The sequence below is a fragment of the Haliotis asinina genome, chromosome 8 (assembly GCF_037392515.1).
Source record: "Haliotis asinina isolate JCU_RB_2024 chromosome 8, JCU_Hal_asi_v2, whole genome shotgun sequence".
NCBI classification, from domain to species: Eukaryota; Metazoa; Mollusca; class Gastropoda; order Lepetellida; family Haliotidae; genus Haliotis; species Haliotis asinina.
In genome coordinates this window covers 61,801,863-61,826,519 of record NC_090287.1, presented here as the reverse complement: position 1 = coordinate 61,826,519, position 24,657 = coordinate 61,801,863, and the positions used below count along the sequence as shown (strand labels likewise).

The 24,657-nt window shown below is 40.5% G+C and overlaps 1 protein-coding gene across 2 annotated transcripts in view; it reads left to right on the top strand.

Annotated features, from left to right (window-relative positions):
• The first annotated feature begins 8,454 nt into the window (after positions 1–8,454).
• Positions 8,455–24,657, top strand: part of LOC137294547 (protein starmaker-like) — a 50,247-nt gene continuing 34,044 nt past the window's right edge. The window contains exon 1 of one of the 2 annotated variants that reach the window (XM_067825587.1): positions 8,455–8,680. In XM_067825587.1, the coding sequence (XP_067681688.1) occupies positions 8,635–8,680 (46 nt within the window). In that variant the 5' untranslated portion in view covers positions 8,455–8,634. The remainder of the gene's footprint in view (positions 8,681–24,657) is intronic. The other variant, XM_067825586.1, reaches the window with a different exon arrangement.

Genomic DNA, 24,657 nt, shown 5'->3' with positions numbered 1-24,657 from the left:
CATGAAAAATTCATCAACGTTGACTGCCTCGTGGACATCAATTTATGACTATACCAACATTCAATACAACGCCTACCCGGGATCCACTTGAAGGTCATGCAGTAGCCAGAATATTTGGAGGCCATTCAGGACAACACCTCCCTGCTCGAGGTTCAAAGAGCTACTCGCCACTACGACCAAACATGGGGAAACATTCTGAAGGATGCAGATTCCGTCAGGCAAGGGCCAAGCTATACCATGTTTGCAGTGAAAACGAACCGATGAATTTCACTTTAAACCACAGCATAAATTGATTGATTGATTCGAATCCTCATGATTTTATCTTGGCAACTGAACATGTAAATCTCAGAATTTTATTGAACTTAAAATAAAAGTTGTTTGACAAACGATATTTGAATCAAATCGTTATTTTTGGCTTGTACTACTGTTAACTGAAACGCCGTGAGCAAGAAGTTTTGGTCTAAGTTAACGATCACCACGTGCCGCACATGCATTTGTTTCACTGTTCCAACTACCGCGCTTATCCCCTTGTAATATAAGCCAAAAATATTTTAGAGGTTTGTGTGCAACCAGTGTTCCACATTTATATCCTCAACTACCACCTAGAATACGTCGACATCATTAGCTGATGACTGCATGTCTCTTCGTCTTTGCACCAAAGAGCAATGTGAAATGTACCGGCACTTTGAATACCTTTTACTGGCACTTTCTAGACCTCCCGTTCATGACACACTGCTCGATATTAACTTGAACTCCATTAAATAATGGATTTAGATTATGTCATGCTCGTTAATGATGGTGTTAAATATAGGTCTATTTCTGTGGTGTAGACACCTCACGTGCCTTAAATACCTCTTTCATGTTTGTTTCCAGTGTTTGCAGGTGATATCAAGAGTTCTTCAGCATCACGTTGGTGTTGAGATTTGCACACGGCGATACCTCTCTGCAACGCCGGCGTTTGATCCATCCAAGCAGAGTAGCAAGTCATGTCAAACTCAGAGGATGGCTCTGTTGTTTTTCGTAACTGTGCTGGGACGTAGACGCCTGCCCTAGTGATATTTCTTCTACCCGAGCCAATGTTTCCAGTCCCATGACCGTAATGTCGATGCCTCATTTGCGAAAAGAATTCCGTCAACAGCCGGAAACAGAGTGTGCTCCAGTCTGGTGCGTTCACTAACACCTTTGCAAAAGAAGGGAGGAAAACTGTGCTTTCCAGAAACCATTAGTAGTGTTGCATTGTGGAAAGGTTCATACGGGGGTTTCAGTAATGCTGACAAGACGATTGATAAGTGATTTTAACATGGGAATTTGGTATGATTTGATATCTTTCAGGATACAGGTGAGTGGACTCAGATGTCTTCAATGACGCGTTTCAGTAGCCTTCAATAGTTCCGAGTCTATTTTCTCATGTGGGAAGAGAAATCAGCGACCATAGGTATCAGAGTATCATCTTCCAGTAAACTTCCCCCTCTTTGTCTTTCGACGAATCTGTCCTATCTATTGTGGAAGTCGTTTCTGCAACAGTGGATTGTGACAGTTACTTTGATGACTGGGTACGTGATGATCCCTGTTGATTACTTACAGGTAGAATAGCATGCACATTTACGATGTATGTTTCTGAGGAAATTCTAAGACTGGCAAATGTGGCAATATCTTCTTACCCCGCAGATCCACCGCAACCAACGACCACTCAGAATGTTGATTTACATTCTCTTTCACAGAGTATTTTCACAAATCCGGTAGACTAGTAGGTCACCAGAGGTCCAAGAATTTAGCAGCTGCACAAAATCTGACTGATGCCCCTTTATGTCAATATCCTGGTGCCACATGGGGAATTTTATCATGGTAACACCCCAAGAAGTGAACTATGATGTTGTTGTAACAAAACGAAAGGGCTGTTGTTTGATGATTCTGTAAAAAGTTTCGCTTCTATTGCATGTGACAAATGTATATGTCAAAAGTCTCAGTCCCTAAAACATGCTTCCCTTAATTCACATGGTCAAAGTCATTCGTCATCGGATCTGTCACTCTCCTCGCTACACATGTATTCTTTATGGAGGGGTTGTCATCAAATCTCATCATCATCATCATCATCACTTCCATCGAATTCGGCAAGAGTATCTTCTAAGTGTCTACTAACTGTTGAAGGGTGTCTCCATCATTCCACTTTAGCTGCATGACACCATTCTCGAATGTCTGTCTATCCGTGACCATCCAGTGGAATAAAACCGTATCTGGAATATGTGCATGCCTCCCTATCAACACCTGATAATTTACCTGATTCACGTATTGTGTGGAACAGCTTTGACAGGGAGGTAGAGATTCTCGATTCCGAGGACAAGAAAACAAACGCTCAAACAATCAGAAGCTGTTGACGTCATTGCGAAAAGAAGACGCCATTGGTATATAAACTGAGCGGCAAAAAAGTGTACGAAAGGTTACAATTTCCCAAATTTTAAAGAAACATGTTTGTAGGTAAATTATAGACTGAATCATGTCGCCTAAACGTAGCAATTTGACACCTGCTGCAAAACTTTTGGCATTTTGGGCGAATGAAGCAGGGGAGGTAACTAAGTATTCCGTATGGAATAGTACCCTCCTGTTCCTTCACGCCGTTGAACCGGAAGCTGGAAGGGGGAATGGAGGCGAAGAACGGTCTGATACCACGAGTCATGCAAAAATGTTGAATAAAAAATATTTCACGTGAGTAATTGTTTAACCCAGTGAAGAAATGGATGTATACCTTTGATGGTGGCGATATTTTATTTTGACATGAAAAAATATTTTTCGAACCGCAGCGAGGAATGTACGTTGCCTACATTTGTTCGCTTCGTTCGCATGTAAGAAGACTTGTCATTTTCTCTATGCTGCGCAACGTATTTGCGCTACAGTTTGCCTGTGACCACCGGACAGACGTGCGGAAACGCCCTGACCCACAACAGAATAGACAGCCACATGCACAAGCTATCCAGGACGAATGGTGTCGCATATCACATGACCTTGTCCGGCGTCTGGGGTCTTCGGTTAGAAGAAGACTGCGTGCCTGTATTGATGGGGTGGACATACAGGAGACAAAAGTGATGGTAGTAAACATGTAATTAAAAACTGGTTTTCAGGATCCCCAGTGAAGTTGCACATGTCTGACTCCACGCGTTACCGTCGCATGCGTGTGATGTTAAGCTCACGTTGAATAAAGATGTATTATGTATTATGCATTACGTCTGTGTGTCTAAGTACTCTGTCAATGATAATGGCCTCTTGAAACCTATGTATACTTTCTTTTACCGGTCAGTTTAGTTGTCAGTAGGTCTGTAGACTGAAGTAAAGAAGAGTATTAGAAGATCGTTATGAAGAATATGCTTTGGCTCTGTATTTGTCCCCATGCTGTTCCATGATGTGCTGGCTTTGTGCCATTGACAGGGTAGACACTGCTGAAACTCACAGCTATCGCGTTTTACCCCGTCATACCGCATCCGATCACAGCAGATATCACCATGTCACCATATCACCATGTGCAAATCTCGACACCAACATGATGCTGAAGAACTCTTTGACATCACCTGCTAACACTGAAAACAAACATGGAAAAGGGACATGAAACAGAAAAAGACACCACCATTAGCTAATCTAAATCCGTTAGTTAATGAAGTTTAATTTCAATTTCGAGCAGTTTGACAGGGCCGGGAGGTCTGGGAAGTGTACGTAAAAGGCATTCGTAGTGCCGATACATTTCACATTGCTTCCCGGTGCAGGGGTGATGAGTCGTGCGATCATCAGCAAATGATGTCGGCGTATTCTATAGCTGGTAGGTAAGGATATAACTGTGGAATCCTGGTCTCACAACTATCTGGTATGACGACTATAAAGTAAAGACTTCCTTGTGGCGCCGTGCAATTAGCTTAACCTATTCCAGGTCCATATTCACGCCCTACCGATTGGGGTAAGTGAGTATGGTTTTACGCCGCTTTTAGGAATATTCCAGCGGTATCACGGCGGGGACACCAAAAAATCGACATCAATTATTGTACCCATATAGAAAATCGAACCCGGGTCTTCGGCGTGCCGATCTTGACATTTGAACGGCTACCCCATCCTCCCTGTACCAATTGGTAAAAGGGCCTACACATCCGCGATGTTTCTGTGTTTCTGAATTATCCACCTTAGAACACAAGAACCCGAAGGTGAAACAGGAAAACCCCTAGAACGATCATTATTTCTAACATAGCAATTATTCGTGGGTTATACACCCAGAACGACTTCGACAAATTAGAAGATCACAACACGAAACCAAGAAAACTAGATATACGCTCCAAATAGCCGCGATAGATGCGGCGTTAAGTAAATATTCATTCACTGTCCGCCTTAATAAAACCAAACAACCTTCGGTCCATTTTAATGCTACAGTGACAGCTGTGATGATGTTAATTACAATCCACGATGAAGCACCTAGTGTCCTGATGCTCCCCACTGTTCATCATTTGGTCCGTCACGTCACCCCCACCTTTCACAATGATACCTTCGTCACCGTCGATGGCGCCAATGACCACACTGTTAATATCGGGCGATGTTAATAACCTTGTGAGTTATGTGATGAGATATATATGCATAACACAGACAAAATTACGTAACCACTCAATAAGTATTCATGTGTGTTAGGCGTTGTTAGGGACGAGACCAATAAATATCCAGGGCCTAGATTTTCGAAGCTCTCTTAGCGCTAAGATAGTCGTAAGTCAATGTTAATGTATGGCACTTACGACTATCCTAGCGCCTAGGGAGGTTCGAAAATCTAGGCCCAGGTGAGACTGGCTTGCAGTAACAGGCGACTAAAGGGATCAGGTGATAAGACTCGCTGACTTGGTTGAGACATGTCATTGCATCCCAATTTAGCAGATCGATGCTCATGATGTTGATCACTGGATTGTTTGGTCCAGACTCGATCATTTACAGACCGTTGACCTATAGCTGGAACATTGCAGAGTGCAGGGCAAAACTGAACTTATTCACTCACTCATACTGTATTGCATGCGATGACATCATGAAAAATAAAACATACATATGAAGATAGAAAAGAATACACATCAACTGAAATCAATTCCAAAGCATCAAAAAGCGATGTTAAAACATCAATAGTGACGTAAAAACTCCCAGCCCAGCCCATAGGCGTCTTAGTTCTGTTTCTAAATGTGTATTGAGTTGCTCCGTTGAATGCTACAGACACAAGTCTCCTTGGGTCACCATTGTAAGAGTCCTCTGTTGCAACACAGCCACAGTTTGTAATAGCCCCCGAGACTCACTGCAGACTTACAGTGCAATCAGCAGTGCTTGCCATCACTCAGGGAGGGATCAGATACCATTATACTGAGCGGGGCCAAGGAAGTTCATTCGATCATTCATCTGCCACAGTGGCTGCAGAAACAAACAAACCCTCAAGAAATGTGGTTTGTAGTATCGACAGTTAGTGTCATTGCTATTTGTCCAGTCAATATTGCATGGATAACCTATTTTTACTTATCTAGTTTTTTTATCATCACAAATTCTATACACACCCCACTGACACGTTGCTATTGATGTTATAGTAAAAGGGTTGAGCCTTAACAGCTAAACTAGAGTCAGAGATAAAATATCACTGAATTTCCTAAAAGTGTAGCCAGTGGCAACACGCATCTGGGGTATTTAACGTGACAAAACGTCAGTGGCATTCAAGGCAATGTGACATCAGTGTTTTCAAAGTGAACACACTCAAACAGGTGTGTTCGAGGTGACACTCAATCAGGGATGTCTGAAGAGACCCTAAAACAGGAGTTTTCAAACCGGGGTGTTTGAAGAGACCCTCAAATAGGGGTGTTCGGAGAGACATTCAAACAGGGGTGTTTGAAGAAACCCTCAAACAGGTGTGTTCTAGGTGACACTCAATCAGGGGTGTTTGAAGATCCACTTAAATGGGGCGTTTCGAAGAGACATTCAAGCAGGGGTGTTTGAAGAAACCCTCAAACAGGTGTGTTCTAGGTGACACTCAATCAGGGGTGTTTGAAGATCCACTTAAATGGGGCGTTTCGAAGAGACATTCAAGCAGGGGTGTTCGAGGTGACATACAGTCAGGGATGTTAGAGCTGAACCACTTTGAGGTGTCACGGGAGACACGTATGCGTCTATGCAGTTATAACCCACCATTAATGGTTTATGAGTTGACACACCATCACTTGTGTTCAATATGAGCCACCAACACTGGTGATGAAGGTTTTACACCGTCGTTAGTGTTCAATGCGTTACACCATCGGTGATGTTCAAGGTGATGTTCAGTGTGACACAACATAGTGCCGTTCAAGGTGACCGAAATGTCTTCTGGTACACCTTGACCTGACATGGGAATCGCATGGATCTCATCCATCCGATTCTTCTCCGCAGCATATATCTCTCTCGTGGCTTCGGTACGGTCTCCACATATTCGCCTTTGCTCTGGAATTATCGATTCAGATTGCTTTCAGCTTTCCACAGTCTGAAAGCATTCCATGTATGTCTATTGTTACATCACGTGGTAACAGTGTATGTCTGTGTGCAGACGTGCACCTCTTGGTTGGCAGAATCTGGTGGTTATAAAGCACCATTACGATACTTGTGGACTTGACGCAAAGTGGTCAACATTATGGTCTGAGTCACTTTATGCTTTCGTTTTAAAGTATGCTGACACGTGTTTCTAAAGCACAGTTAATTTTGGCGTTTGTACATAATCAATGGTTTTTACCTTGGTCAGGGGCGGTGTGGTAGCCTAGTGGTTCAAGGGTTCGCTCGTCAGGCCGAAGATGCGGGTTCGATTTCCCATATGGCCACAATGTGTGAAACCTACTTTTGGTGTCGGCGTAAAACATACTCACGTACTCATGTTGTGCAATGCGAACATCGTACGGGGTTTTGAATTAAACACGTAATTCCTAAGGGGGTTAATACCTACAAGGTACGTGGTTTTACAAATGCCAATGCGTACATCATGAATACTTTCACAAGGATTAATACATTCAAATAGAGACACAAAGACCAGCACGTCCATCAAGAATGATTTCACAAAGACCAGTACGAACATCGAATGATTTCTCAAATGTCAATACGTATGGCGTACACAGTTTCACAAAGGCTACTACTAAAAAAAACCCCAAAAAACAAGCAAACAAAAAACGAATCATCCTGGTTCCCGGACCTCTCATTGATATAGAGCTCCTAATGAGAGGCCTTGGAACCAGGATGATAACGAACGGTTTCACAATGGCCAGTACGTACATCACTTTGTTTCACATGGCTTAGTGCGGACAGCGTGCGTGGTTTCACGTGGAACAGTTCAACTAGGAAATGTCGCTCATTAACTGTGTCTCTCTCTGCTTCATGCATCGCTTGTTTAATTGACATATACATCTTGACTTCAATAAAGAAGAAATGGAACTACGCCACGACTCTAGCTGAGGCAAGTCCAGGAGTATATTCTCCAGTATCGATGTATCCTCTTTCAAAGGAATGTGGCGTTACCGAGGCACGCTTGTGGTGTTTGGCAATAAGACACTGGGATTGTTGGCATAAAAAATTGTCGTTGCCAAAATTGATTGAGTCATTAAAGCCATTCTATCTCTAAGCACGCTTATTATTGGACGCAGCACACTTGGAATACATCATTGCTTCGCCAGAACCGTCAGCTTCGATCTGTGACGGTTCAACAAGACGGTAAATATGTCTCTACGAAGTGGAACCAGTGTTATATTTTCATGGCAGCATGCATTTCAGTTTGCGTCAATGAGCCCTAAAGTCATATGGGACTGGCTTTATTTGCTCTACAAACATACAGATTTGTCTATGACCATATAATTCAGAGCTGTGACATCCCGTATTGACAATCAAGGCTTGATGACGTTCTGTGGCAGAAATTACACCAGACAGCTCTCCACCTGCATGCTATATAAACCCGAGATTGCAATATCGGTCTTTGGGACTAATTGGTGACTGAATTGGTTGTCACTCTTCATGTTATCAATTTGCAAACAAGCCACCGTCGTAGAGATACGAGTTTAATCAAAGGCAGGGCATTCTACTGTTGGGAGGCCAACAATAGTCACTGTTAACGACTCTGATATTTCAACGGTTCGTAACCCTTGAATGGAAAATTCAAGGAACTAATATGAATAATAGAAATCGCATCCGTCGTGCTATAGCAACGGTCTAATCGATCCATATCGTCCATATCGTACCGACAGGCGAGTTCATTATGGTTGCTGCGGTGAAAGTAAACTCAGACTGGTCGATAAAACCACATTCATTGTCCATTACCAGAAACGATGTCATGCAGACTTCATTCATACACAGTGGATAATTTGCTGCAAAATCAATGTCGATTTACGTGGCCATCTTGAATTGAATTAGAAATAATTATAACTGGCACCGGGCCTGAGCCCCTTTGATAATAGACTCGTCCGATCTGTGAGTCCAATGGCTGTCGTGGGATCCCCATCACTCAGCTGAAGGAGCTATGTTACGTCGTCCATTCTCCCAACAGTGAGTATCAGGCGGAATATTTCCAGCGCCAGTAGCAGCAAGAACAGTCTACGGCTTTGACAACGGAGATATTGTACGTGGTGCCTGCAGAAGACAGTCATGCGGCTGACCACTGTCCTAGCTCTTATGTGTTTTGCACAAACCGGTGAGTTTTAAAACAAGTATGGCCCCGTTTCAGGACAACTGAAATATACCATGAACATATCTAGACAATATAAACACGTGTTGATCATTCATGCAAAATGCAAGCTAGTTTCATTAGGGCTGTTTGAAAACCATTGCTTTGTGATTTGTACAATGCAGGTCGATGTGTGATTAATAATTTGATTTATAATGAGTTTCATGTCAGTGAAACCATACAATATACATTTCATTGCAAGATAACTGATTTCCTTGCTCTGAGTACTTCGGATAGAAATGTTTGGTTTAATTAGAACGTCATGTGGCATCAAAATGTTTGTGTTTATGTGCGTCAATACAGGAAGTGGTACATTGTACTGTTATGAGTGAATATGATGGATGACACTTATACTGTCATGTCATTCATGCTAATGTAACTGATGATATATATCGTATGACATTTATACCATTTTGACTTAAGACCAATATGTTATATCAGTTATACCATTATGATGTATGATGATGTATATATCGTGATATTTATACATTATGACGTAAAACGATGTATTATATATCATTTATACCATCATGACATGATACATATTATAACATTTATAACAAAATGGCATCGGATGCTGAATTATCATGACTTAGGATGATGAATATATCTCATGTCATAATGCTGCACATATGATTCCCGACTTACAGAGAATAAGACCTAAATAGACGTGGTGAAGGCGCGAGGCTTGCTCAATGACTACACTGGTTACAAACAGAGAATCAATACCAACCATGTACAACTGACCCAAATGAGAGTATCACCCATCACTATAGTGTACTATGCCTCTGGTACCGAGTTATGGTGCCATTGCTGATTGCGTGTCTAGGTTCCCCTATAACGACCGTATCAATCAACGGTTTGTCTGTCCAGACAGGAGTGATTACAGACTGCTCTCAGATGGCTGAAGTACCTAGGGTGTAGTAAAACTATTGAACTACAACTATCAAGAATGATATTTGTTTCGTATATCTTAATACTTTGAGTGCGTTATAGTTAGAGTCCGTGGAAACAGTAGGCTATCAAGAATGATATTTGTTTCGTATATCTTAATACTTTGAGTGCGTTATAGTGAGAGTCCGTGGAAACAGTAGGCTATCAAGAATGATATTTGTTTCGTATATCTTAATACTTTGAGTGCGTTATAGTGAGAGTCCGTGGAAACAGTAGGCTATCAAGAATGATATTTGTTTCGTATATCTTAATACTTTGAGAGCGTTATAGTGAGAGTCCGTGGAAACAGTAGGCTATCAAGAATCAATGTTGAGTAATCCATCTGTGAGTCGTGTGTATTCTGATAGCATAACAGCACCCTGATAGCATGTTTCTTATGTGTATTTAGACTCTTGTTGCTAGCGTAACGGTTCTGAAGTTACCGCGGTAACAACGTGATGTGAACGAAACTTTCCAAAACTTGCCCTTTTCAACACAAATCAGTTGCGAGTTGCGTACAACGTCTTAGTGAGAGGTATGTATAGTACATACAGTGTCTAACTTAGTTAGCTTTCGTTAGCTTTCGTTAGCTTTCGTTAGCTTTCGTTTCCAAATTCAGTTATTTTAGTGAGATCATCATGTAACCTTTTACGACATTGACCTCCTTGCCAAACAAACAGTTCGTCATTAATTCGTGCCCTCCAACCAAACGTTATAACATTGTATTATCTAACGAGATATCATTTCTATTTATATCTCTAACAAAACGTTATTTAACAGTATACTCTAACCAAATATTCCTCTTCATCATCTAACCAAACGTGCGAACATTGTATGCTCTAACCATACGATATTCCTTCTTATCATCAACCAAACATTTGTACATTTTATGCTCTAACCAAGCATTAATCGTTCTTATCATCAGCCAAACGTTATACTTTGTATGCTCTAACCAAGCGTTAGTTTATCTATCAACTAACTAAGCTTTCGTACATTTTATGTTCTAAACAAACATTATTTTCTTCATCCTCTAACCAAACATTATTACTCTTTGCCCTCAAACCAAACATGAATGCAACACAAGTAATCATCACGTATAGCAAAAAGCAATTAGGGTCTAATTTCCACTGATTCAAATGACAGCGCCCTTGATGTGCCGTGAAAGTTGTTGCTCAATGATATAACCTGATGTGATCAATCATTATCAGTTTTCAACATTTCTTATAAATTGGGTTTAAAATAGACTGATTTCTCACGGGGCCTGACAAATTTGTTCCAGCGACTTTTCCCCATAGATTTTCAAACAGACAGTGGAGATGTCTCGTTCGATTTTCGTTATTTCTGACATTGGAAACTAGGGTACTCACCTGATGCGTTCGGATTATGTTCCCAAAAAACAAATATTTTGAAAAGCGTTGTGACTTAAAAGCCACGAACACTCTGTTACTTTCTTTTGTACGTCAGTTTAGCCATTTACGTATGCTATTCGTTTTAGGTCTAAACTCAACATTTAACACATGCAACCTATGGTTTAAAAACTGGACACAAACGAAAAGAGATCCTGGACAAAATGATTTATCCAATACGAGTATATCCGGTTTTCTTTACCTGGGTAAACCATGTATTTTTCATTGTGATCAGAGGCACTTTTTCTGTAAAAATATACGTTTCTTTTAAACGCGTCATGATGCGGACTGAGACACTGTTACGTTATTAAGATTGTCTCCTCGTGGTCACAACCTGTTGTCTTAATTATGAATTCTGGTAAAGTTATTACCAAGACGATTTTGTAACTGCTTAAAATATCATCATCGTCGTCGTCGTCGTTGTCGTCGTCGTCATCGTAAGACGCAAGTAAGATATTAATGCAACGTTTCTTTCGCTAACGACCTTTTGCTTACTATTATGCCTTCCCAGGATGCATTACTCCAAAAACAGCGACAAATATAATACAAAGACGTTTTAACAAAGGTTATTATGTGAACAGGACTGTAATGCACATAGACTACATATCTGGAACACACATTATACGTCATATGCTCACTCGTGCTAGAAATATGTCATTTTTATCACATTTTCTAAATATATGATATTTGTAATGACGTTGTTAAGCTGTTATGTGACTTCCAAATATAGAAACAATCGTTATTAGTCTTCAAAGCTATTTCGAAATTACATTATCGAGTTCCATCGTTCAGTCCCCTGACGGTATTGAGTAAAGTAGTACCTGCTCTTTACAGTATGTTAAAAGATGCATGTACGTAGGCGACTGTTGAACACACCTGGGGCAGTATGTAAACTTGTGGTATTGTTCTCGTGTCATGACGCATGACGTCATGTCCATTGTAACAAAAGTAATCATGGAGTAGTAATGAGCAAATTTGGGACGTTAAATGGCCATTGTGCTCTTCAAATAAACCCGCATTTACACAATCCCCCAGACACTTGTCGATCTATATTAACTCTTCCAGTTCATTCCCCACCCCACACCTCCCCCAACAGTTTCACCTCACGAACTCGGCTACTGCTGAAGGGTAGTTTGTGATATGCTTTCCTTTCTAATGCGGGAGTTTCAGGCCTCCGTTCCACAGTGCAATTTTACACCTTCGACTTTTGACAGAACGTGGGTTTTATTATCATTTAGGGCTCAGGCCCCGATTTCTCGAAACAAACTTCAGTTTTTACACAATTTGAAACAGCTGAATTTTTAACTGTATTTTTGACATATAAAACCAAAACAAATTCAGTAATCTCTATTCACGAAACTCAATTTTTTCCTGTAGTTTGACTTTTGTGCCGATTTCAGTTCATTCTGAGAAATGCGTTTTCTCAAATTTGAGTAAAATCTCAGGCAAAAACTCAGATTTAAGTTTGTTTCGAGAAATCGGGGCCTGATTGCGTAATGGTTCGATCACTTTGAGGGTCCAGCCTTTAGTAGAATGGGATGCGGATGGGTGATCTCCGAGTGATAACAGTGATAGTGTCCCCTCCTTTCCAGCGATTTATAATATCTAGTGCCTCATGTTTGTTCTTTCCACTGCCATGTGCTTTGAAGCTCTTAAAAATATGAGAATGTTATATTTTTGTTGCTTCTTTCTCTGAACCTTGTAAGTAATTGTATAGGAAATGAAGAAGTTCAAATAAGGTGTCGGCCTGTGAAATCGCGTGGCAATATGTGCTTTGACCGTCATCATTCTTAATGTTTACATTCTGTGAAGTATATTATATCTGCACAATACAATGGAAGGTGTATTTGTACATCGGAATCTTTTTCAATAATGCCCATCAACCCACACAAAGAATGAATTCTTTGTTCTTCGAATTCGAATCTGCATTTTTAAGTTGAATAAATATTAAATTTACTACAGTCACAAAAAACGTTATTAAAAATGTTTCTGATGTCCGAGTGACTGTCAGTGTGTGTAGATTATTGGTTTTGGAACTAGTGTTTTTTCTTTTAATTTAGCAGAACGTAAATTGAATTAACTTAATCTGGTTTGGTGTTGCTTGGTGCAATTTGGTTTGTCGATGAAGCTTCATTCTTCAAGCACTGAGTAGTACCATCACTGAGTGTGATTCTGTGTCAGTTCAGTATGCCGAGAATAACATCTGAATAATACATACAGTACTTGGATCTTATGTGTGACGTACCTACAACAATCAATGGAATATGTCTACAATACACCGTGTATACGCCACACTACAGGCGTGCTGTCATGTTTTGTCAAAGTATTTATCCATTAAATCCTTTAACTTCCGTGACATCTTGCCGTGACATCTTACTGCATCCAATCGCAAGATGTCTTGAAGCTAAAAAATACAGAAATACAATATTTTATTGTTATTAATTGTTTTGTTGTTTTGACTTTAGTTACGTTTCATTTCAGTATTGATATATCGTTAATAGACATAAAAAGTTCTAAATACACTCACTAACACATTGTTGATAGAAACAGGCGGTTTTTTCCTTCGACTATGACGTCATTGAGTCTGTAATTCTACCATTCCTTCTCATAAAGGTGTCTATGTTTGGAATGTATTACCTTTTATGTTCTTTTAACTGTATCTACGTGTGTACAAACATATTAGGATCAGGTTTGCAAATAACTTATTATCCATGTTGTTGACGACAATTCATGATAAAAAAGTCGCATTCCAGTGTGTAAAAAAAGCCGCCATGCACTAAGCAAATCAATAACACTTTTCATTTACTGATGACGTATGTATTGACTCCCAGAAGGGGCTCCACAGGTACAGACGTTCACGCTAGCACGGTCACTGTCTCATGAATATTCATGAACCGATGCATAGCTGCTGTACCATGAATATTCATGACTGTCGGTCAGCACTGTTGTTAACAACGCTACCAGTGAAGTCAAGGTCAGATTTCAGAAACATGACAGGGGAATATTGCCAAGTCTTTTACATGTCTGTGTATTTCATTGACAGACGCTCTTGATACAGCTTGAATCGATCAGTGGATTGTGTTTTAGGAGATATTTCTTATACTGGTAGAAGGTTATAGCTGTTTTTTTTAACCTTCTGTGAGTGGCGACTGAATGACATGTGAAATGACACCTGGTGTCTCACCATCTTATAATGATAAAGCGCGAATCATACGATGTATTTACCTGACAGCGGTTTGCTGTGGTAAGAGATTTGTTCTTTACATTGAACCTTCAAACACACCCACTTCTTCAGATTGTGCTAATGTTTTAATGCAAATACTGATAGTTGAAAGAAAGCATATTTAAAGAAATTGTTTGATCAGACTAAAATATTTTATTACAAGGAAGATTAATGATTGACATAACTGCTGGGTGTACAAAGGTTTAAAAACTAAAGAAACGAATTGAAAAAAAATCTTTAGTGCAAAGTGATGGCGACACGAGATGTCTGGAAGCGGTCGTGATGTCTTGCTGCGGTAGCGAATACATAAATTCCAATAATGTAAAGATAATTCGCTATTAAATAGAGCATTTTCGTAAATTTTCTCAATTGTATTTTCTCAATCATTTTGTAACCGACAGGGAGGGGATATCATGTTTCCTCATGTAATATGAATGGTGCAGTTGGGTTATTTTGTGACTTTGTTTTGTTGATTTAAAGTACTTTGACTATGTGTCCCAGTCTACCCTGATTTAAATGGGTACCTTGTACGGTGGAGAAAACCTCAATAACTTTGAGCGCCTAGTGACAGCAAGAGCTGTATAATCCCCAGGGAGATGAAGCTAATAATACGATGTGCCGCTGAGGTTGACATCCAATGATCGATGAAAATAATACCAGCGCCTTGAGCCTTCACTGTTTGCGCGAATATGTGATCTATATCATATCATAAAAATAAATATAAATAATAATAATAATTGAACTTAATAATAAATCATTACCTTCAAGTAAAAACCCTGAATTCTGCCTATTATCAGCAAAGATCGGGTTGAGGAGGCTGATTTCCTATTATACTCAATCACTTGCTATAAAATACAGTGTTTTCTACGTGTTCAATAAATGTCAAGGCAGTGGGGTTCTTCTCTGCTAGAACCCCAGCATCATGTACCGTTTTAGTCAAGTGTATCTTAAGCGTCATAAGCAGAGTCTGCGATCGAAGACCGCTTGCTCGAAGTGTCGTGTTTACCATAGGAATTGATCATTATTTCAACTGTTTGTTTCCCTAAAAACGAGTGAGTTTCTACTTTTCTAAATGAATTTCAAAGATCATGGAATCATGTGTATTGAAATTCAGATCACTTTCATGATACTTTTAACCTTTCTTTTATTTCATTTTCCCAATGTACATGAAAATATTTGAGTCTAGAGTTAAGGATTTGGTGTATTTGTGGTAAGATTGTAAGAATCGAAAACTTTTGCAATTTACAAGAATCGATTAGATACTTCTGCGACAAGATTACAGGAAGTATGAAGATGTAATTATTTTCTGTGTTTTTGTCGTTCTTTAAGTAATAAATTTATAAAGAGAAAATGATTTAAAACCATAGATACAAAACGTGAATTCTGATAAGTGCTGTTCTAAATACATGGTCAGCCGGAATCGGTCAAAGGACTCTGCTTTGAACAGATCTCTTTCATGACTGATTTTCTTGCTTAATGTCCAAGCCAATAACGTGAACAGTGTTGAGTTAATGTCACTAACGCGGCCATCTGATTCCTATTCTTATGTATAAGTGGTATATACACAATAGCCTGATTCTGGGAATTGGGTTTCTTGTCTCTAAATGGTTTGAATGGAATCCTAGAAGGGACATTGGCGAGACATATTAGTTATGTCGCATTGTTGCATTGTTGCCTTGTAGCGCATATTTAGGCCTTTTTCACTCATCTTACATGGAGCGAAAATGCGACAACGCGACATATTTTGACCTTGATAATTGTCGATATGTTGCATTTGGATGAACAGAAAAAAACCCTGAAAGTGCGACATAGTGACAACGCGACAAATGACTGAAATGACGCGTTAATATTGCCTCTTTTTCCTTGTTTTTGAGAGGGCGACAACGAGACTAGGATTCCATACGTCTGTGAAGGGGTCACGGCTGCGTGGCAGGGATGTTCGCTTCAGGCAACAAACACAAATTTAAGCAAATTATCTTTTTCGCGGGATTATAAATCCGAAGCAATGTATGCTTGCCCTTTTATGATCACTCGGTACAGTCACTGATTTTCAGTGATCTACTGATATGATATTTTGCCTCTAATTGAATCGGCTACGGTGATTCATGATTCCTTTGAGCTGACGGTCAATGCATGTACATGGTTATACGTTTGTTAATAATCTAGAGTCTAGATTCAATCAATACTCTGAAATGTTAAAGGCTCTCGCATTCATAAATAGAAATGTCTAAGAGGGTAAGAGCTCAGACGTACACGACTACTTTAAGCATCGTATTAAGGTAATCAAAATGTCTCAATTGATATCCCTCGTTACAAAAACCAAAGTCCGTAACCTTCTCGTGTTACCTTATCATTTATCATAGACGTTGATTTGAAAAAGGCCCTTTCTTCAAAACTCTAAGTGTTACTGGCGTAGCAACCTGTGTTTTAAAGCAAGACATATTTCGAAACTCCCGTGCAGCAATACCTTTCTGTGCACCGGTCAGCACGTGACAATTGCCAAGACTTTGCATGCGTTTGCGAAAGATTTTACCTGGAGACACATGCTTACGATATCGTCAGAACCGCTCAGATTTTGCAGCGATTTCATATGATTTGGAAAAAGGTTTTCCATTTTCTTGAGAATTCTATAATAGGGAATTGATTATAATGATTTGTAACATCGTATTTATTTTAAGATCAGTCATACCGGGATTTATGTTTCGTATTTGATAACCCGCACATGCAGAATATGTCAGATAAAGGTGTATATCAGAATTAAGACCTGAGAACAGGTTAAGCCATAGTAATTCGCTGGTAAGAGTTAAAACCGTAGATGTACTGAATTCGATTGTAGTGGGATCGAAGATCCGTCGTGATTTAGATCTGTCAGTACCATGGCCGTTTGTTTTCTTGGTTTGTGGAAACGTTGACAATTTGTATTGTTTGACTTATATTTTCTTTCACATTATACTGACACGTGACAAATCCTCTTTGTTACACTGCACGTTATCTTGGATCTTTAATCTTTTTTTCTTTTTTTTATATTAAAATGAATTAAAACCAGTCGGTTATATTCGTGCTTGGGGTGGATACCTGCCTACAACACCCCGTGACTTGATGCTGTACTAAATTACCTCCACCTGCAGGAACGATATACTCGACGATTGGCTGTCCCCTCACTTCCACAAAGTATAGATCTGCCGAGACCGTTGCTCCTATTGTAACACACCTTAGATTCACATCGACATAATTATATTGTCATCATTAAATGTAACATGTGATGGCCTGGACTGCACCGTGGTAAAAACCTCAAAACTGAGGTATATGTCTGCGTTACCGCTATCAGCAGCCTAAGAAAACCCACAATGACACAATACGCGGATGAAACGCTGTCTTGTAAAGATCGACATGGCTTTCAGTCAGATTTCAGCTGCTTTAAATAGAAAGAGACTTCCCAAGTCAGTTCCATTCAACACTGAAATTCAGCGACACCGGGTCTCCACCTGCACTTTGCGCTAGAGTAATGGTGCCATTTGCAAAGGCATTATTTCTGAAATCAAACGGTTCATGTGTGGTAATGGATGATTATTTTCAGACGTGACCGAGACCTTTGAATTACTGACTTACGGGGAAAATTGTTTTCTTACCAGTCATTCGTGTCTGTAAGACGTGAATGTGTGTGTGTGTGTGTGTGTGAGAGAGAGAGAGAGAGAGAGAGAGAGAGAGACAGACAGAGAGAGAGAGAGAGAAAGAGAGAGAAAGAGAGAGTGTATGTGTATTAGAGAGAAAGAAAGGATGAGAGGGTGCGTTCCTACGACCGTGCGTTTCATGAGAGGCAGATTTATCCAAGCCCGCCTCTAGTTCAAAGACACTCCTTACAAGATACATGTAAACAGTTGAACCCGTTTAATTCAAACGAAACGTATCGACGGATTAATGACGTTAACGTATCACTGCCGCGAGTAATATCCACTCATGCTGACTGCAACGACCTTGACACGTTCGGAAAACGTTCGGAATGACGGGTTTTCTTGGTACACACACACACACGTGTTAAAATATAACAATATTTTATGGATAGCAGCTTCTTTAAGTGCGTCGCACTCACGCAATTAAAGAAGTTGTTATCCATAAAACCTTGTTCTATTTTGTACGTCTTATCTTCCGAAATGCCACAGAATACACGTGTGTTGCTCTGAACATCGTGTCATTAGCGGATGCTACCCATATACCACGACATCTAGTGGTAGATGTCGACACTAATTTCACCAGTGTTTTGACGTAGCGCCACGTGGAATCTTTTCCGGCAGATAAACGAGACTTATTATTCCCTCACATGCACGTTTTATATTCAAATTTAGCCGCAGGAGCAGATGCACCGAACGCAAGATAATCTTTCTTCGTGTCCACATGAATAATCGTCAAACCAGCACTGTAGTTCCATTACTGTGACAGGAGTCATTACAGTCATTTCTCCATCTAAAGCAGTCAGTGATTGATCGGGTCCCGCTGAGACAACATTATTGCTTGGATCACGTTGTTTGGAGTCGATGAACAAAGATTAGATGCATAGCGCTGTCCGTACATACAACCTACCACTGGCGGGTGCATCTCCAGGGGTTTGATGCTTGTAGATACGAGAGACAGACGAAGTGTGTATTTTATAAAATATCAAGGTCACTTTTGTCTTTATAATTATCTAATGGTTTTAAAACATATAACACTATATCTGTTGTTTCTGTGAACGCTGAAGCTGTAGTTGCCCTCTTTCCGGCACGTCTTCTCGATGGTGTTCTTCTCGAAGAGTTTGAATTTCTAACGTACCCTATCTGACTCGACATGTCAAATATGTTTAAACAGACTGACCCGGTGTCTGTTTCTCAAAAGGCGTGCGTGCGTGCCCCCGGTGTATGCGTGCATGTGTGTGTGTGTGTGTGTGTGTGTGTGTGTGTGTGTGTGTGTGTGTGTGTGTGTGTGTGTGTGTGTGTGTGTGTGTGTGTGTGTGTGTGTGTGTGTGAGCTGCATTGTGCACGGCACGTGAGTGTGTGGACGCATCTCGTACAATATAAGGCGAAGTTTTACAAACAGTTTATATGAATGCAAACTATGCTCAGATTCAATACAGATGTGGATGAAGAATCAATAACGACCCAATCCAATGACATCATCTACTTAGGTTCCCATTCCCATAAAACACATGATATGCTGGAAGCGTTTTACAGAATCTCTGTCGTGTACACATTCATGTCCTTCCTTCCACAGGCATAAGCCAAATCTTTACGCCCGTAAAAAATGACAGACCACGGCCACAGGTTCAAGCAATGTTTCTATTCAAAACCAAAACTTTACAAGCTTTTCTCTGGCTTGTTAGAGACATGTACAGGTCCGGGATAGAATAGGCCTTCAGCAAACCCATGCTTGCCGTAAAAGCCAACTATGCTTGTCGTACGAGACGACTAACAGGATCGAGTGTTCGGGCTCGCGGACTTCGTTGGCACATCTCATCTGTTCCCAGTTGCGCAGATCGATGTTCATGATGTTGATCACTGGATTGTCTAGTCCAGACTTGATTATTTACAAACCGCTGCCATATAGCTGGAATATTGCTGAGTGCGGTGTAAAACTAAACTCACTCACTCAGTCTGTCTTGTTAGCAGTGGGTAGCTTTTCTACTTCATTTCCACCATGCTTGAACAATTATCACGAGCTGTTCTATTTGGAGAAGCACATGTACCGTAAAGAAAGAAATAGAAAACATATCACATGTTTTAAGTTTACTGTTATTGTGAACATGCGTGGTCGCGTGGCTTACAAAAAGTTGCATACTGACAACCATATTTCGATGAAGAAATTATACTACTCTATACTTGTATGCTTGCACCAGAAATTTGTAAGGATTTCTAAAGGGCAGTAGAGGCTGTTTTATGAAATGACACATTGTGGTTGATGCCTCTAGTTCTCCCTAGTCACATGGTGTAACCTTCACATGCTGTGGCTGAAAAAAACAAGCAACTGTTTCCAGCCAACGGCAAAATGCTGTCATTTGGGTTGTTTAAGAGCAAACATGACGGACGTGATTTGCACAGGTGCTTTGCCATAAGCAGAGCTGAGTATGCGACGGAGACTCATTCATTTAGTCATGAAAATGTCATTTTCAGCATGTTACCTCGAACACTTTGAAAAAGAAATATTTATACACTGATAAACAGGCAAGAAACAATGATAACACAATCGTTCCATGCCCAGTGAATAATCTGATAAAACATAGAAAATATATGATGTCTGGAGGTTTCGTGAGTAGTTAACAGTAAATCGGTGCATTGTGCATCACAGGTCTCTACAATGATACAGTGAGAAAATGCCACAAACATGTGTTGTAGGAAGCCACTCTTCATCTGATCACCGTATGAGTTCTTTACGAGCATTAGCTTTATAACCAGAATATTTTTGCTGTCATGCAATGTCAGCTCTGGGTATTTAACATACGATATATGCAGAGTGTAATAACTGTACAATTAGCCCATAGTCTTCAGATTTGGGAAGGACACCTATAATGTCGGAAGTGTTTGGCATCACAAGTACAGCAGTGATTGCTGTCTCCAAGACTGTAAATAATACCAATTTTATTCCAATATCAGATCAGGGCTGTTCTAACATCAGTGCTAACAGTCTTAGAATTGGTTCCATTATAAACCAAATAGGACGTCTTAGAAAACACCGAGGCGGTGTGATTGGTTCTTGAGTTCTCAAGAAGCAGGGCTTGTGTGGGTTATGCGCGGTCGACCATGTACTTGACCCACGGCCGATCTGACGGAAATACAATTAAAGGCCTCTCCAAATATGTATTCCAGGGTCGAACAACAAAAGGGAACCTGTATATGTCGATTGGTCTTGTTATCGGATTTAATCCATGTATAATCAATACTGGCTTTGAGGTAATGGTTGTTATTAGGACTTGGTTTGTGAAGCAATTGCCTTTTAGACTGGCCTGTCCGTCAGTTCATGCACTACCCTCACAATAAAAACTGCTGCTGCTGCTGCCGCTATGATGAAGGCGATGAAGGCGATGATGTCGACGTCGATGATGTATGTTTTATAATGAGAATGAAAGGAGTGATGATACCAGTGATAGCGACAGTGACAGTGACGACGACGACGACAACGATAACGATGACGATGACCTCCTTCAACATCAGGACTATTTTCGTTAGTTACCTAAATACCCTTATATAATTAATCACCATCATAACCACAATCTGTAGTATGCAACGATCGCTCATCAAAAATATCCAATCAAAGTCGTCACGTGATCCTCGCTCCCGCTCAACCCCCAAATTACCCAGGTTCTCTGTGGAACTAGCTCCAATATTGAAATAACCACATCCCAAGCTATCACTACACGCAGTGTCAGGCAGAGCGCGGTGGTAATTGCTCCCGTTTTTCAGACTTCGGTCAGGATACAATGCAATCACACAGAGGTTTTCTCCACAATGTTAGCGCTAGCCCTGCCTTCCGTATATACATGTTTTACAATTTAAAGCATCATTCATATCTGTGCCTGTATATGTTTAGATGCGGCGTTATATCGGGTTTGGCACAGGGATGTAGGATGATTGCTTATATGGCGTTATATCGAGTAGGGCACAGGGATGTGGGGATGATTGCTTATATGGCGTTATATCGAGTAGGGCACAGGGATGTGGGGATGATTTCTTATATGGCGTTATATCGAGTAGGGCACAGGAATGTATGATGATTGCTTATATGGCGTTATATCGAGTAGGGCACATCGAGTAGGGCACAGGGATGTGAGATGTGGGTAGTGGGATGTTTGCCTGCATGGCGTTATATCGAGTGGGGCACAGAGGTGTAAAATGTTCTGGATTTGCTTGTATACCATGTAAGGGCACATCCATGTGTTGGAGAAAATTGGGCCCATACTCTGCTTTTGTTGTACAGCAAAATTGACAAGGGAACTGATAGGAATACGTGAAGGTATCATGTCTAAATCCAATGGAATATTGCGGAATATTGTCCTGTGAACAGTTGAATACTCGAAGGGCTTTTCCTCTGTATTTGTGTAATGCGAGATGCTGGAGAGTGCTTATGCAAACTGACCTTAATTTTCCATGCAAACGTTCTGCTGGATGGGAACTGTTTGCTTTGACGCGTCCGTGATTGTACAACAGTTCATGGTGAGACCAAACTCAAACACAGGAACCGCGCTCAAACTCAAACACAGGAACCGCCATGTATAGCGCTACACAAAGAACATATTTGCGTGTTTAAAGGTTGGTTTGATGCATGTGTACAAACCATTCAGACCATTGATGCCATGAGTCATAATTCAGTTTACTGATACAGCATGACTGATTCCCGAAAAGACATTGTTGTATTATACGGTCTAGACGGAAAACGGTGGCCCCGTCGTTAAAGTTGTCTAAGTCCTTTTGTAGAGTTACCTCCCTTGAATGCACCGGAATCCGATAATCAGCAAGTTTCGCTTGCTGACTGTATCATATCTGAAATAACGTTCCAGGTGACGTGAAACCCAACTCACTCACTCACACAAAATACGATCATGTTATGTTTCAATGTTAAATTCTACGTATTCATATACAACAAAAACTGGAACAGCTTTCCTTTATATATTCATAACATTTTCAGAATCAAGTATCTTATATATCACAGTTTTTCACGAAATGTCTGTAGAGCATTGCAACCACTGTGATGAGTTCTATAATGAAATGTCGGCTTGGCATTTTCCCACATCTTGGCGTAGAATGTTTACGGTTCAAGTAGACACGTTATCGCACCTGACGTGGAGCACACATCTTCATTAATGTCAACCACGCAACGTGAGCAGGGACGTCACTCCCGGCCAGGCGGGTCAGAGTGCCCGATAAATATGGTATTGATGAAGTACTGCCTCCCCGAAGGCAAGATCATTTGGATATTGTTAAACTATATGTCCCTTCGTTTTAATCATATACAATATCTGCGGTATTGGTTGAAGGATGGCTACTTTGTCATCGAGCGCAAACGAATAGGTTCAGGAAGCTAGTCCTTGAGTATAGTTATTGAAGAAGTAGGGCATGGAACTCGCCATTGAACGTTGTTACAAATAACTGGGTTCTGTCTTTGATGGAAACCAAATTTTAGACCTTGTCTTGATCGGATACAATTAGGCATCCATTTTTCTGGGTTTTCATTTGGTCGTTGAATTTGTGATTATTTTATCGAGTCTGAACCAGACAATCCAGGTATCAAACGCATGAGCATCGATCCACACAACTGGGAACCGACGATATATGTCAACCAAGTCAGCGAGTCTGACCACCCGATCCCGTTAGTCGCCTATTACCACAAGCATGGGCTGCTGAAGATCAGTTCTAACCTGGATCTTCACTGGTCACGATAGACTCAGATTAACAAGTGGTACCTCTCGACTGACAAGGACAGTCAAAAACGAATCTCGTTTGATTTGTTGGCCGCGAAATGTTTCGAATATTTGTGAACAGATGGATTGATTTAAAATTTAGTTTTGTGTATTAAGATGTTGTGTCTTACTCAATGCGTATTTGATACGGTACAGGTACAAAAACGATGAAAGATTACGAGTCGTATTATCATCAATACAGTTATAATAATATATTTAACATGACACCAACGCCGACACCGACAATACCTATTGGCACCAACATTAACACCAAAATCGACACCAACACCAAAATCGACACCAACACCAAAATCGACACCAACACCAAAATCAACACCAAAATCGACACCAACACCAAAATCGACACCAACACCAAAATCGACCATACCAGTATCATAGCTATAAGGGACATGGACGAAGATGGAAGACCAACACACGTCGCAACTATCGAATTACTCTCTCGTGTGCCATAAACAGATTTCATTAACGTTCTGTTTGATGTCAAAAGCACCACTGGGACACAGTATCAATTGTATTTCATTGTTTTATCCATCAGCTGACAATGCAAGTAAAGTCTCATAAAAGCCAATATGCCTAAAACTCCGTTTGTCGACAGTGGTGTACAGGAGCTCAGCTTGTATGTGTAAAGAATGGAAATCACTGTAACACGATAAAAACGCCAGCCATCAAATTACACGATAAGAAACAACATGTTCATGATCCGTCACCACAGTCGGATTAAAGGAACCATTAGTGTTCTGTAAGCATGTCACGGTAATACAGAAGCAGAAGCCGTGTGTTAGTAAACGAGTTTCTTTGGTGACGATGACTGGGGCTGAAGAGAGCACCTGCTCCGCGAGACCAGTTTAACGGACGCATGACTGTGGGCTGTCCTCCATCGTGATGCCAGAGACAATTAATACCCAAAGAGATAACATCTATGTGAAATTAGAGGGAAGGA